The sequence below is a fragment of the Dendrobates tinctorius genome, unplaced genomic scaffold, assembly GCF_039654945.1.
Source record: "Dendrobates tinctorius isolate UK_male_01 unplaced genomic scaffold, ASM3965494v1 ptg000070l, whole genome shotgun sequence".
Classification (NCBI taxonomy): domain Eukaryota; kingdom Metazoa; phylum Chordata; class Amphibia; order Anura; family Dendrobatidae; genus Dendrobates; species Dendrobates tinctorius.
Genome location: NW_027361738.1, coordinates 68,752,102 through 68,766,715, shown reverse-complemented (window position 1 = coordinate 68,766,715; position 14,614 = coordinate 68,752,102). Strand labels below are relative to the sequence as shown.

The 14,614-nt window shown below is 45.4% G+C and overlaps 1 protein-coding gene across 9 annotated transcripts in view; it reads left to right on the top strand.

Annotated features, from left to right (window-relative positions):
- The window catches only part of MLLT10 (MLLT10 histone lysine methyltransferase DOT1L cofactor), a 191,994-nt gene extending 178,761 nt beyond the window's left edge, over positions 1–13,233 (top strand). For all 9 annotated transcript variants that reach the window (XM_073581823.1, XM_073581822.1, XM_073581828.1 and 6 more), the window contains 6 exons: positions 5,515–5,703; positions 6,788–6,873; positions 7,239–7,588; positions 7,702–7,804; positions 8,172–8,381; positions 9,138–13,233. In XM_073581823.1, coding sequence (XP_073437924.1) covers positions 5,515–5,703; positions 6,788–6,873; positions 7,239–7,588; positions 7,702–7,804; positions 8,172–8,381; positions 9,138–9,182 — 983 coding nt within the window. In that variant the 3' untranslated portion in view covers positions 9,183–13,233. The remainder of the gene's footprint in view (positions 1–5,514; positions 5,704–6,787; positions 6,874–7,238; positions 7,589–7,701; positions 7,805–8,171; positions 8,382–9,137) is intronic.
- The last annotated feature ends 1,381 nt before the right edge of the window (positions 13,234–14,614 follow it).

Sequence of the window (14,614 nt, the reverse complement as noted above, 5' to 3'; positions counted from 1 at the left end):
GACCAGATGTGGCCATTCCTGATTTATCTTCTGGAATAGAGGTCAAGCAAACAAAGAAAACTTTATTGTGCGCTGTCCGCGCTTCTCTCCAGACAAGCTGTGGAGCAGCAGAAACATTTAAGCCATAGACATCCTCCTCTTATTTTTTTTTTCTTTTTTCTTTTTACAATTTATTTATTTATTTTTTCTCTTCCTGGGAGGACGCAGAGGAATCGGTAAGCAGGCTGCTATTTCCAGGGTCCTGTCGGTAATCCCATCAGTATTGTGTTTCTTCTATGGGGAGTGAAAGCTCCAGAATACAATTCTCCCAAAGGTATCACAAGTCTCATTTGTGAAAACCATGTTTAATTTCTGGAAAAAAAAAAAGGGGGGGGGATAAAACAGAGCTCGGCCGACAGGGTGGAAAACATTTGTGCCTATACTATGGCAGAACAATGGCGTTTGGAAAAAGTCGCAGACAGTCCCCCTGTAGCCAGTGCTCAGGTTACGTTTCGCTCGCTGGTGTTTGTCGGCATGAAGGTGACGTTTGCCAGTGCAGATTTCACTTGTGGCGCCACAAGGGCCTGCCGGGAAAATCTGCTCCCTTCAATGCCATCAAAGAGCAGGAAATTTCTGGTCCAGGGATCGCTTTGGTCAGAATCTGATTAGGAGCGACCCCTCCATAGCGGGAGAAGAAAACGAATTCTGGGCCATAATCCTGCCCTCTTTAGATCTGATGAGGTCATTTATTAGGATATATGTGACTGTCGCATGCGGGTCTAAATGGCGACTATTAACGCTTTCCTTCATCGTCCACATGCCTTTTCAATCTCCAACTTGACAGCTTATTGGGTCGCTTTGTAATTAGTGAGTTATTTAGCCTCAAGTATATATCATATAGATTGTACTTGCTCTTATGAAAATGCCATTATACAACAACTGGAAACTTTGCATGAAAGCCAAAGAAAATCAGCGAGCACGGATCGGTACCAGAGGCGATCCAGTATCCGGCTGCATATATATTGATATACTAGCTGAAGAGCCCGGCGCTGCCCGGGCATAGTAACTAACTGTGGTTAGTTATAGCAAATTATAATTATCCTCCATCCCATAGTCCAATGCCCATATACCCATCATACATATTCTCCATCCCATAGTCCCGTGCCCATATACCCATCATACATATCCTCCATCCCATAGTCCCATGCCCATATACCCATCATACATATTCTCCATCCCATAGTACCGTGCCCATATACCCATCATACATATTCTCCATCCCATAGTCCCATGCCCATATACCCATCATACATATCCGCCATCCCATAGTCCCGTGCCCATATACCCATCACACATCCTCCATCCCATAGTCAACCATTATGACATCATAATGAGCGGCGGGGCTTGCAATCTATGATGACAAGAGCGTCGCCATGGCAACCATTGTGACATCAAAATGAGGGGCGGGGCTTGGTACGCACACTCTGTTTCCCCAGTATGTAGATAGGGGCAAAATTGTTTGGTGAATTGGAAGGCGCGGGGTTAAAATTTCGCCTCACAACATAGCTTAGGACACTCTCGGGGTCCAGATGTGTGACTCTGCTAAACTCTGTGGCTGTAGCTGCGACGGTGCGGATGCCTATCCCGGACATACACACACATACATACACATACTTGAGCTTTATATATTAGACTAGCTGAAGAGCCCGGCGCTGCCCGGGCATAGTAACTAACTGTGGTTAGTTATAGCAAATTATAATTGTCCTCCATCCCATAGTCCCGTGCCAATATACCCATCATACATATCCTCCATCCCATAGTCCCATGCCCATATACCCATAATACATATCCTCCATCCCATAGTCCCGTGCCCATATACCCATCATAAATATCCACTATCCCATAGGCCCGTGCCCATATACCCATCATACATATCCTCCATCCCATAGTCCCGTGCCCATATACCCATAATACATATCCTCCATCCCATAGTCCCGTGCCCATATACCCATCATAAATATCCACCATCCCATAGGCCCGTGCCCATATACCCATCACACATATCCTCCATCCCATAGTAGAGTGCCCATATACTCATCATACATATCCTCCATCCCATAGGCCCGTGCCCATATACCCATCACACATCCTCCATCCCATAGTTCCGTGCCCATATACCCATCATACATATCCTCCATCCCATAGTAGAGTGCCCATATACCCATCAGATATCCTCCATTCCATAGTCCCGTGCCCATATACCCATCATACATATCCGCCATCCCATAGTCCTGTGCCCATATACCCGTCATACATATCCTCCATCCCATAGTCCAGTGCCCATATACCCAGCACACATCCTCCATCCCATAGTCAACCATTATGACATCATAATGAGCGGCGGGGCTTGCAACCTATGATGACATCAGCGTCGCCATGGCAACCATTATGACATCATAATGAGGGGCGGGGCTTGATACACACAAACTTTTTCCCCATTATATAGATAGGGGCAAAATTATTTGGTGAATTGGAACGTGCGGGGTTAAAATTTTGCCTCACAACATAGCTTAGGACGCTCTCGGGGTCCAGACGTGTGACTGTGCCAAATTTTGTGGCTGTAGCTGCGACGGTGCGGATGCCTATCCCGGACACACACACACACACACACACACACACACACACACACACACACACACACACACACACACACACACACACACACTTGTGGCCAAAAGTATTGACACCCCTGCAATTTTGTCAGATAATACTGTTTCTTCCTGAAAATGATTGCAAGCACAAATTCTTTGGTATTATTATCTTCCATTTAATTTGTCTTAAATGAAAAAACACAAAAGAGAATGAAGCAGAAGCAAAACATTGATCATTTCACACAAAACTCCAAAAATGGGCCAGACAAAAGTATTGGCACCCTCAGCCTAATACTTGGTTGCACAACCTTTAGCCAAAATAACTGTGACCAACCGCTTCCGGTCACCATCAATGAGTTTCTTACAATGCTCTGCTGGAATTTTAGACCATTCTTCTTTGGCAAACGGCTCCAGGTCCCTGATATTTGAAGGGTGCCTTCTTCAAACTGCCATTTTTAGATCTCTCCACAGGTGTTCTATGGGATTCAGGTCTGGACTCATTGCTGGCCACCCTAGAAGTCTTCAAAAAGCACTAGAAATAGTTTGAGAGAAAGCAGTGAAGTGTGTTTTGGGTCATTGTCCTGCTGGAAGACCCATGACCTCTGAGGGAGACCCAGCTTTCTCACACTGGGCCCTACATTATGCTGCAAAATTTGTTGGTAGTCTTCAGACTTCATAATGCCATGCACACGGTCAAGCAGTCCAGTGCCAGAGGCAGCAAAGCAACCCCAAAACATCAGGGAACCTCCGCCATGTTTGACTGTAGGGACCGTGTTTTTTTCTTTGAATGCCTTTTTTTTTTCTCCTGTAAACTCTATGTTGATGCCTTTGCCCAAAAAGCTCTACTTTTGTCTCATCTGACCAGAGAACATTCTTCCAAAACGTTTTAGGCTTTTTCAGGTAAGTTTTGGCAAACTCCAGCCTGGTTTTTTTATGTCTCGGGGTAAGAAGTGGGGTCTTCCTGGTCTCTTACCATACAGTCCCTCTTCATTTAGACGCCGACGGATAGAAGGGGTTGACACTGTTGTACCCTCGGACTGCAGGGCAGCTTGAACTTGTTTGGATGTTAGTCGAGGTTCTTTATCCAACATCGGCACAATCTTGCGTTGAAATCTCTTGTCAATTTTCCTTTTCCGTCCACATCTAGGGAGGTTAGCCACAGTGCCATGGGCTTTAAACTTCTTGATGACACTGCGCACGGTAGACAAAGGAACATTCAGGTCTTTGGAGAGGGACTTGTAGCCTTGAGATTGCTCATGCTTCCTCACAATTTGGTTTCTCAAGTCCTCAGACAGTTCTTTGGTCTTCTTTCTTTTCTCCATGCTCAATGTGGTACACACAAGGACACAGGACAGAGGTTGAGCCAACTTTAATCCATGTCAGCTGGCTGCAAGTGTGATTTAGTTATTGCCAACACCTGTTAGGTGCCACAGGTAAGTTACAGGTGCTGTTAATTACACAAATTAGAGAAGCATCACATGATTTTTCGAACAGTGCCAATACTTTTGTCCACCCTCTTTTTTTATGTTTGGTGTGGAATTATATCCAATTTGGCTTTAGGACAATTCTTTTTGTGTTTTTTCATTTAAGACAAATTAAATGAAGATAATAATACCAAAGAATTTGTGTTTTCAATCATTTTCAGGAAGATACTGAGTATTATCTGACAGAATTGCAGGAGTGTCAATACTTTTGGCCAGAACTGTACATGCATACATACACACCCCCCCACATTGAGCTTTATATATTAGATAGAGAAGGTACAGCAAAGTACTCTGTGGTTATCCGATCACAGGTGGTTGAGTCAGGGGGACCTTACGCTTATCTCCAAAATTGTGTACAGAGACCCCCATAGATGTTTGGCATCAGTTTAATACATCCAAAAGAAAAAAAACAAGTTATAACTTGTAGCTGTGAAATGGATCAATGGAAATGAGAGAAAAAAAGTAGTTCTCCATTCTTATAGTTATTCCCCTGTTCATAGATGGATATTGTCAGATAGTGATTATAAAAACAAGCACTTCTGTAAATTATTGCTTATTAAAAATTGCATCCGTTCTTGAGATATTAACTTATTTTTTATTTACCACTTGTTTCCCAGGAGACCGACCACCTTCTGCTGTCTGGCTTGTAAGCACTGATCTGAAGATGGACTGGATTAAGAGATCCTGGCCGGCTTCAAAGTAGTGCTTACAAGCTATATAGAGCTTGTAAGCACAGCACTGCACATGTTCTGCTGTCTAGCAGCAGCAGTGGTCGGTCTCCAAGGGAACAAGATGTAAGCAAGCAGTAAATTACAAAATGACATGTATATATCCAGCAATACCCCTTTATGAAGATGGGAATTGCGCTTTAATGTCTTACTATTTGGAAACATGACTACAGGATGGTTCTGAATAAGATGCATTGGTCTTTACCTGTTGTGATCGTGTCTGCTCACATCTGTGCATTAGAAACTAAGGGTCCGGCCTGGTGTTTGCCAAGGGTCCGTATTACAGTGCCCCCTTGCAGGATACAGGCGCAGGACGCTCGGTCTCTGGTGTTTGCACTTTCTGCTGTGCTGGGGATGTAGTATAATGATTGTGTTGCACTGCATCCTAAATAATCGGAGATGCACTGTAATATCCTATTCAGATGTATGTGAGTAATCTGGCAGACAACCATTGTGGCTGCCCTTACTGCCTGTATAGGGGGAGTCATCCAGCTTTCTTGACCTCTGAATGACATATTCCCTGCTCTAAGGGACCGATACGCCACTGATGAGAATAATCCGCTCTTTTCAGCATCACCGGGAGGTTTGTGATCTGGTGTCTCAGCATTGTGTTATTTCCAGCCGTTGGGTATAATGATCTCACCCTGATTTGTCTTTTTCTCTCTCTTCTAGTTTTGGGTATGCTAAAGTCCCTGCACCAGCTGCAAGTGGAGAACCGGCGACTGGAGGAGCAGATTAAGAACCTCACTGCCAAGAAGGAGCGTCTGCAGCTCCTGAATGCCCAGCTGTCCGTGCCCTTCCCGGCCATATCCTCCAGCCATAGCGCGTCTCCTCATGTGCACACATACCCCTTACAGAATGGTAAGCACATACAAGACTTGTGTACAGGACTGATATACCTCGTCCTGTCCCATATAAAGTTTCATTATTTCATGTAACATTGACGTCTGGCAGAATAACGCCCGCATCTGTGTTATCCCCGTCCACATCTAGCAATAAGGTGAGCCTGGACCTGTGAGGAGGACATATCATAGTCCAGATAACCCACAACCCCCTCCTTACAAAACCTGTGAACATCTTGCCTCCTTTTACCTTGACCTTACAGGCGTCTGCAACCTTTGGCCCACCAGCTTTAGTAAAGGACTGCTCCCAACAGGTCGCCTTTAGGGAATGCTGGGAGTTGTAGTTTCATGGCAGCTGGAGTGCAGAAGGTTGCTGACACCAGCTACATAGCCACGACCTGCAAGCTGTATCTTTCAAGCCCCTGTTAAAGATAATCTGTTAGGTTTTGCTATTTAATCTGATAACAGCATGATGTAGGGGCAGAGACCCTGATTCCAGTGATGTGTCACTTACTGGGCTGTGTTTTGCTATTTCAATAAAATCAGTGTTTTATCATAAGGAGATTATCACTAGATGACTAGGTGCCTCATGTCTCCTATTCAAATGGTCTGCGTAACCCTGCCTCCAAGCATGATTGGCTACTTTCTGCCTATTCACAGTGTACATAGAAAGCTGCCAATCGGTGGTGGGGGAGGGGTTATACAGGGCTCAGCATTCCGAGCGCTGCTGGATCTCCTGTGATTGTATCAAAATGAAAACAAGCAACCCAGTAAGTGACATATCGCTGAAATCGGGGTGCCTGCCTCTACATCATGGATCTCTCTAAACTACAACTCTTTGCCACTGTCAGTGTAAGGAGGGAGGTTCAGTTTTGCGTCGTCCCTTTCTGTAGAGATTTAGCAATGGTTTCTGCTTGGGGTGGTATTACCCTGCTGTGCCAGAGATGGTATGCCACCCTTCATGAAGCACCCAGGAGCCTGCATGCAGTAAGCTTTATTCCTCGTGTACTCCTCTCATCCCTGGGGTAATTTAGGATTACGTTGCCCTTACACTTAGAGCGTCGTTGTCCTTTCTATAACCTACCATATTTCCTTCTTTGCAGTATCCGGCACAGACACACTGGGTATCAGTAAAAGTCCGCACCTTGGAAACTTCCAGCCAGAGGGCTCCCATCCAGCCCCACATCAGGTGCGTGAGATATTCAGGATGAATGCAAGATTTGGTGCTGCCCAGTGTTATTGGTATGTGACGTGGCGAGCACCGGCACCACCGTTATGTAGTCTCAGCACGTCCAGCCAATTGAAAGGTCACTGTACTCCATGAAGACCTGTCACCGCCTTTGTCCATCCCTCAATATGACCTGTCAGGAGGCCATATTGAGGGATGGACAAAGACTTTTCTAAAGACCCCGGTGAATGCGTTTTGTCTGAAATGAATCAATATGTGTATTTCTCATGATTAAAGGGTCTCTGCCGTCATTGAGGAGATTCTTAGCTTGTGGAGACATTGCAGTGAGGAGATCACTTATTATCTTCATTGTTTTTCTCTTTAAGGAGCTGACATCAAGCCGGCAAAGCACCAGCAGTTCTTCCTCGCTCTCCACTCCACCCCCTGATGGTCAGAGTCCGGCACAGCAAGTCCAAGGGGTGCAGAGAATCAATGGTGTCACCATGGGAACACTAACAAGTGGCATTCAGTCGGTCACGCCAGCTCTTCCTGCCATGTCGGGAGTGGGTGCAATAATTGGAGCTCTTCCAGCAAACCAGCTGGCCATTAATGGCATTGTCGGGGCTTTGAACGGAGTGATTCAGACTCCGGCGACATTACCCCAAACCACTGCCCTGACTCACGGGGCGATATTACCCAATGTCACACACCCAATCTCTTCTACTTTAGCAAACAGGTCAGTGACGTGATGAGCGGCTGCCTAGCACAATTTAGCTTGGCCACTGTTTGTACCGCTTTACTGTCGGCGCAACCATCATTATTAATATTCAGGGCTGTTCCTTGTTGCAGTGCCTCGGGATTGGGACTCCTCTCGGATCAGCAGAGGCAGCTTTTCCTCCATCAGCAGCACCAGCAATTTCAGCAGCTCCTGAGCTCACACCAGCTGACTCCGGTAAGAGCGCTTCTACCTACGGCTCTCGCCTCTCAACAAACGTAACTCGCCATAAGTTTTACAGCGTGGTATGGGGGGGGAGGTCTGCTTGCTGCACACATTTCATCTTCCGGACTATTAATGATTTTTCGCTTTCTGTTTGGTATCCACAAGTCTCCAATAATTGTGTTCACATCCTGCAGGTTATGGCTGATGGTCATTTGTGATAAGACGAGTGCTGCAGAGCGGATTGCCCCCTAGTGGGGGTTGTTATGGCATGAGGGGGATGAGTTTTGTGCATATAAATTACAGGAGAACAGATATTTGCTGACACTTTTGTGGAGTCCAAACTGTGCGTCTTCATTTTTTCTTGTATTTCTCCCCCCAGGAGCAGCACCATGCCCTGCTATATCAGATCATGCAGCAGCACTCGCAGCAGCAGCACCACCATCCAGATCTTCAGCAGCTGCAGATTCCCGCCGCAGCTCAGTTACCGCTCAACAACCTGCTGGCCGGAGCGCAGGCTGCCACCCTGCACTCCGCCGCCACCAACCCCTTCCTGGCCATGCACACAGACAACGCTGCTCACAAAGTCGCAGTAAGTGTTTATAGATGTGTCAGCAAACCTAGGTCCTCAGTCATATTATCACAAACTTACCGCCTAAAGATAAAGCATTAATGAAAATAACGGATGTTAAAGGGATTGTCCAGGGTAAGATGATGTGACAGACAACGGACAATGCGATAATGTAATAAAGTGACCATAACTCCTTCCAAACCTTTCGCCGTTCCAGCACAACAACTAGTGGTCCTGATTGGTCACGTGCCAAGCCCTGTACATGGATGGTACGTGACCGCTGAGGCCAGTGATTGGCTGCAGTGGTCAGATGAATGATTTATAGCATGTGACGGGCTGCGGTGGCGCTGTAACATTGGGGTTATTAAAGGTGAGTTATGTCATGTCACATTGCTCGCAGTCAGACGTCATAAAATTCTGGAAACCCTTTTTAAAAATCTTTAGTTTGGTGAATGCAGCCCTTCTGGGCAGAGGACCTCGCTCTGTTGCCCTTAAAGGTTTTTTTTTCGTTTATCGCCTTTTATCAGTATTGATGTAAAGGGGCTAAGTGATAGTAAATCCATAGGATTGTCGTGGGCCCACTTGTACAATCCACATCGATCACTAGTACAGGGGTCTCTAGAAACAACTGGATGAAAAAAAAAATCACAAATATTTCCAAGTCCCATTGCACGTTCTGTGACCGCCATGCTGGGGCAAAGGAACCGGAGTCTTGTGAATTGGGGGAAGGGGTCCGGGGTGGAGTAAAATATCCTGATTATTTCCTTTTTTCCTCAGAGGCTTGGAGAAAAGAATGGACCAGTCATGGCAGATAAGAGCTGATATGTGAGGTGGACAGAGCTCCATGACTCCTGGCACTTGACTTTTCTGAAAATAAATGACGTCTTCCTTTTCTGTAGCAAAGAAACAATGCAAACGAAGACCTCTTGACATTCTTCCATATTCACCATCATCCTACCACTAGATGGGGAAACGGCACACTGCCGAGCGTGCCACATCAGAGGGAGGAGAAGATGGCGGCAGCCACACAAAGCTTCAGATATTTATTCATTATAACTTTCTTGTTGCTTTGTTGCACTGATATTTGGCTGAATTAAGTCTGAGAAAGGTAAAAACACTGAGGTCCGGACGTGACTGGTGAGTCCCGACTGCTGGGGGGATGGCACTTGTGAGACCTTGGTGCAATTCTGCCACGGGTCACTTCTATTAATGAACAATATGATTGTTACCGCACGGGTTTTCCTAAGTTGACGTTCTATTTTGCAGACTACAGGGAGGACAGACAGAAGGGTTGGTGTGGGGACAGCGTCATGTTATTCCAACGAAAGTGCCTGTTACTGAGGGTCCCAGAGCAGACATGAGGCCGACATTGCACTACAGGCTCCATCTGTCTTCTATGCCACTAATGCCGACTGTAGTCACTGGTTATTGTGTGCCACTAATGCCGACTGTGGTTTATTGTGTGCCACTAATGCCGACACTGGTCACTGGTTATTGTGTGCCACTAATGCCGACTGTGGTCTCTGGTTATTGTGTGCCACTAATGCCGACTGTGGTCTCTGGTTATTGTGTGCCACTAATGCCGACTGTGGTCTCTGGTTATTGTGTGCCACTAATGCCGACTGTGGTCTCTGGTTATTGTGTGCCACTAATGCCGACTGTGGTCTCTGGTTATTGTGTGCCACTAATGCCGACTGTGGTCACTAGTTATTGTGTGCCACTAATGCCGACTGTGGTCTCTGGTTATTGTGTGCCACTAATGCCGACTGTGGTCTCTGGTTATTGTGTGCCACTAATGCCGACTGTGGTCTCTGGTTATTGTGTGCCACTAATGCCGACTGTGGCCTCTGGTTATTGTGTGCCACTAATGCCGACTGTGGCCTCTGGTTATTGTGTGCCACTAATGCCGACTGTGGCCTCTGGTTATTGTGTGCCACTAATGCCGACTGTGGCCTCTGGTTATTGTGTGCCACTAATGCCGACTGTGGCCTCTGGTTATTGTGTGCCACTAATGCCGACTGGTTTATGTGCCACTAATGCCGACTGTGGTCACTGGTTATTGTGTGCCACTAATGCCGACTGTGGTCACTGGTTATTGTGTGCCACTAATGCCGACTGTGGTCTCTGGTTATTGTGTGCCACTAATGCCGACTGTGGCCTCTGGTTATTGTGTGCCACTAATGCCGACTGTGGTCACTGGTTATTGTGTGCCACTAATGCCGACTGTGGTCTCTGGTTATTGTGTGCCACTAATGCCGACTGTGGTCTCTGGTTATTGTGTGCCACTAATGCCGACTGTGGTCTCTGGTTATTGTGTGCCACTAATGCCGACTGTGGTCTCTGGTTATTGTGTGCCACTAATGCCGACTGTGGTCACTAGTTATTGTGTGCCACTAATGCCCACTGTGGTCACTGGTTATTGTGTGCCACTAATGCCCACTGTGGTCTCTGGTTATTGTGTGCCACTAATGCCCACTGTGGTTTCTGGTTATTGTGTGCCACTAATGCCCACTGTGGTCTCTGGTTATTGTGTGCCACTAATGCCCACTGTGGTCTCTGGTTATTGTGTGCCACTAAAGCCGACTGTGGTCTCTGGTTATTGTGTGACACCAATGCCGACTGTGGTCTCTGGTTATTGTGTGCCTCTAATGCCGACTGTGGTCATTGGTTATTTCCTAGCAATGAGATAAGCAAATGCCGGAAGAATTCCCACACTTTTGGGTTCTTACATCAGATCTCTAGTTACGTGGCACCATTTTTTTTATAGCACACTTACAAAATTAGAAGAATATGTGGAATTTACAAGAATTGCCCATATAATGTAGGTATTCCTAGGACTAAGGCTTAGCACGCACTTGCATTTGGCAAGAGTGCGTTCCCGTGCGGTCGGCGGGCACGTCAAAACGATGCATGCGGACGCATCTGCATACAACACATGTCCCTGCGTACCCAATGTTAAAGATAGGTACGCAGGATGCATGCGGAACTAGCTGGAGCTTAAGGGAAGATGTGCGGAAGTAGGCGGGGCTTAAGGGAGGAAGTACGCAGCCCTCCGCACTCTTGCCAAACGCAAGTGTGTACCCGACCCAAGAGTAGCGCTGCGTTTAATGTTTTTACTCTTCTGCTGGGAATACAACCATTTGTCATGTTCAGCAGTGTCCCGGTTGCATGCACCATGCCAGCTTGGATTTATGTTCCTGCCATTGCCGGAGGTCTGAATTATTGAAGGGGTTGGTCCATTATGACCCCCTCTATCTATATTGCCCCTTTTTGGGCAATTTAAGGGGAAGACCCCCTTCTCTGGCAGATTTGGGCTTTACATCTATAGACAGCATGTAATACTAGGTTTGCTCTGTGGCCTTTACAGAGGAAAAGTATATTGTTCTCCTGCGTAATCGGCAGTTTGACAGCTGTTTTATTGGGGGGCTGACTGTGTGGAGATGACCCCCTATAGCCTGGATGGTGTGTGCTCATTGCTGTAATTTGCTGATCTAAACAAATGGAAGATGTCGAGACCCACAAAGTAGAAAATAAGAAAGGGAATTGGGAAACTTTACTTTAAAAGTCTTAGTCCCGCAAAAAACATATATATTTTTTCCTTATTTCTAAGGAATGAAGCCGAAAAAAAAAATACAAATGAAATTATTTTTACACTCGATTCCCAAAAGTTTAGAGGCTTCTCTGTCACTGATTGCTGCACCCTGTTATAGATCCCCTCGGACATTAGGGAGCAACTGATGAGGAAAAACTTTGAACTATTAAGTTTGCTCCAAGCACATCGGATAGTGTTACGCTCTGCAGATGAGCGGCCTGATCATTCCTTGAGGGGTCCTACAGTTTGATGTATAAGACCACTTTGTAAGGCTGTAAACACACTTGGGTTCAAGAGTTCGTTCTTCTGTCCCTTTTTCATAGAAGGGATTGGGTGGGGGGTCCTGATCGGAGGACACCCATCTGTAAGGTCAATATGTTCTAATAAGACACATAAAAAGGGCTGAGATCCAAACTCAAAGGAGAACGAAAACATCCATCTAAGAACTGGGGGTCCAAAAGTTCCTCGTGTGAATGGAAGATTAGTGAACATTCTTGACCACCGATGTAGCAGTGGTCGCACATGCTCGGTACCGCTCCATTCACCCTGCACTATGATCCTTGTTATTGGTTGGGTCCCAGCGACCATACAGTTTTCACCTATCCTGTGGGCAGCTGATATGGATTGTTATAGGGACAATCTACGAGTTGACATTAATTGTGCTGTGAGCACAATGGGCTGAAACGCCCAGGAAAGTGACATTGGTTATTGAGTTGCTCCCTAATGGTCCTTGTCATTGACACCCTTCGGCCCAGCTTCATATCCCTGTACGCAGAGCTATCGGGATTGCGCGGTCGGTAGGAGGACTGCTGATCTGTAGTTGACTGTTTGCATTATTAATGGTAATAGAGAAATAGACCCCACTGCAATTTCACCTCCGCTGTGTGACTGAGACCACATGGATCTCCAGTAATGTGTCTTGCAGGTTATTACTGCTCAGCCCTTACCTCATTCTGTACATACGGATAGTTTGTTTTTTTTTTGTGGATCTGTTTTGTATTGTTAAAGTTGATATGATAACAATAATATTCTGATTTGTAATATTTCTAATCGTCAAATGGAGAAAAAAAAATAAATACAAATTAAAGTTAATTTATTTTTATATTTTCAGGGGGATTTTAAGACCTTGGTAAAGTGATTTTTGTACACACGGGCAGCAAGCTGCAGTTTTCTATGGTCGCCGGCTGCTCAAGTTGGTTTTGTGCTATTACTTAGATGTCAAAAATCCACGTGTATTAAGAGAAATGTACAGGAGTTTTCAGAATAAATTTTAATATTGTACACCACCGGCTCGGCTGCATTATTATGTGATTTGCAGACGGCTCGGGTCATCGCGTCCTGCCTTCGTCTTCCCGCACGTCTCTGTAGTTGCACGTGTGTACAGATAGTTGTGTGGGTGGGAAGCGGGGTCATCCACGTACGGCCGCAGCTTTTTATCAGGAATCTAGACTTCAGGTGCATAGACGAGACAAAACTTCATTACAGCAACTGAAAAAAAAGCACATTTTGAAGATATCGCAATGGAAAGGAAACTCCATGTCCCGGTAATCTATAGGATTTAGTAGAGTAATATGAGATCCTGTAGATAACGATATGAAAAAATTATGGAAACCGGACCAGACTGAATGAAAGGAAAAAGTGGCGTTTGGCAAGAAGCCTTCATCACGCATTTCCCTCTAGTTTTTTACACTAAAAGTAATAAAATACAGAAAAGGTATTAACAAAATGTATCACCAATTTTATAGGACATGTGATAAGTGTATGATCACTGGGGTCTCACCGCTGACACCCCCACTACACTGCAGCGCGATGGTCGAATGTGCGTCCTACAGATCTGTCTGTTTTCTATAGGACTGAGGAGATGGCAGAATACAGCACATACGGTATATTCACATTCATCCAGCAACACTTCCTCCTACTGCCATATCCTGTTCTGACCAGTAAAGGCTGAATATTAAGGTGCCGTTCACACCGAGCTTCTTTACGACAGTCAAAAACGACGAGTTTTTTTTTAGTGTAAACCGCTTCCGAAAATCTTTTTTTTTCCATTTTTTGCATCATTTTGATTGCACAGTGATCGCACAGTGCACTCTTCTTTTTTCCTTCTTCCTCCTGCCAGGTGTTTTTTCAGCACCTAGAGCGTCTTAAAGATGCTCAAAAGCCTGAACTAATAAACTGCAAGTCGCTATTCCTTAGAAATGAATAGGAAGATTCCAGGAAGCATTTTGTGAGCTTTTTTCTCTGCGTTTTTAGGAGCATATCCATAAAATAACATAAAAAGATGATGAGTGCACAGACCCTTAAACGTCTTGATGCCCAGGACAAATCTATTTTGTGCTAAAAGTGTATGAAGCCATAACTGCACAAGGAGTGGAGCGATTTTCACCACAAGAAATTGAGCATATAAAAGTATATTACCCAGTAGTAGCAGAGTATATCAAAACTATGGCCCCGATCCATCAGAAATCTGGTGTAAAACACTTGAAAAGTCGCACATTTGTTGCGGCACCACATCCCTTTATCAACACTAGCTTAAACAATGCCCGTCTTGATGAATTGGGACTTGTACCACCAAAATGTGGCCGTGTGGATTGGCCGTATGGTGGTGTTCAGCTGAGGTTGCATATACTTCATTTTTTTTTTTTTTTTAATCTCCTGATGC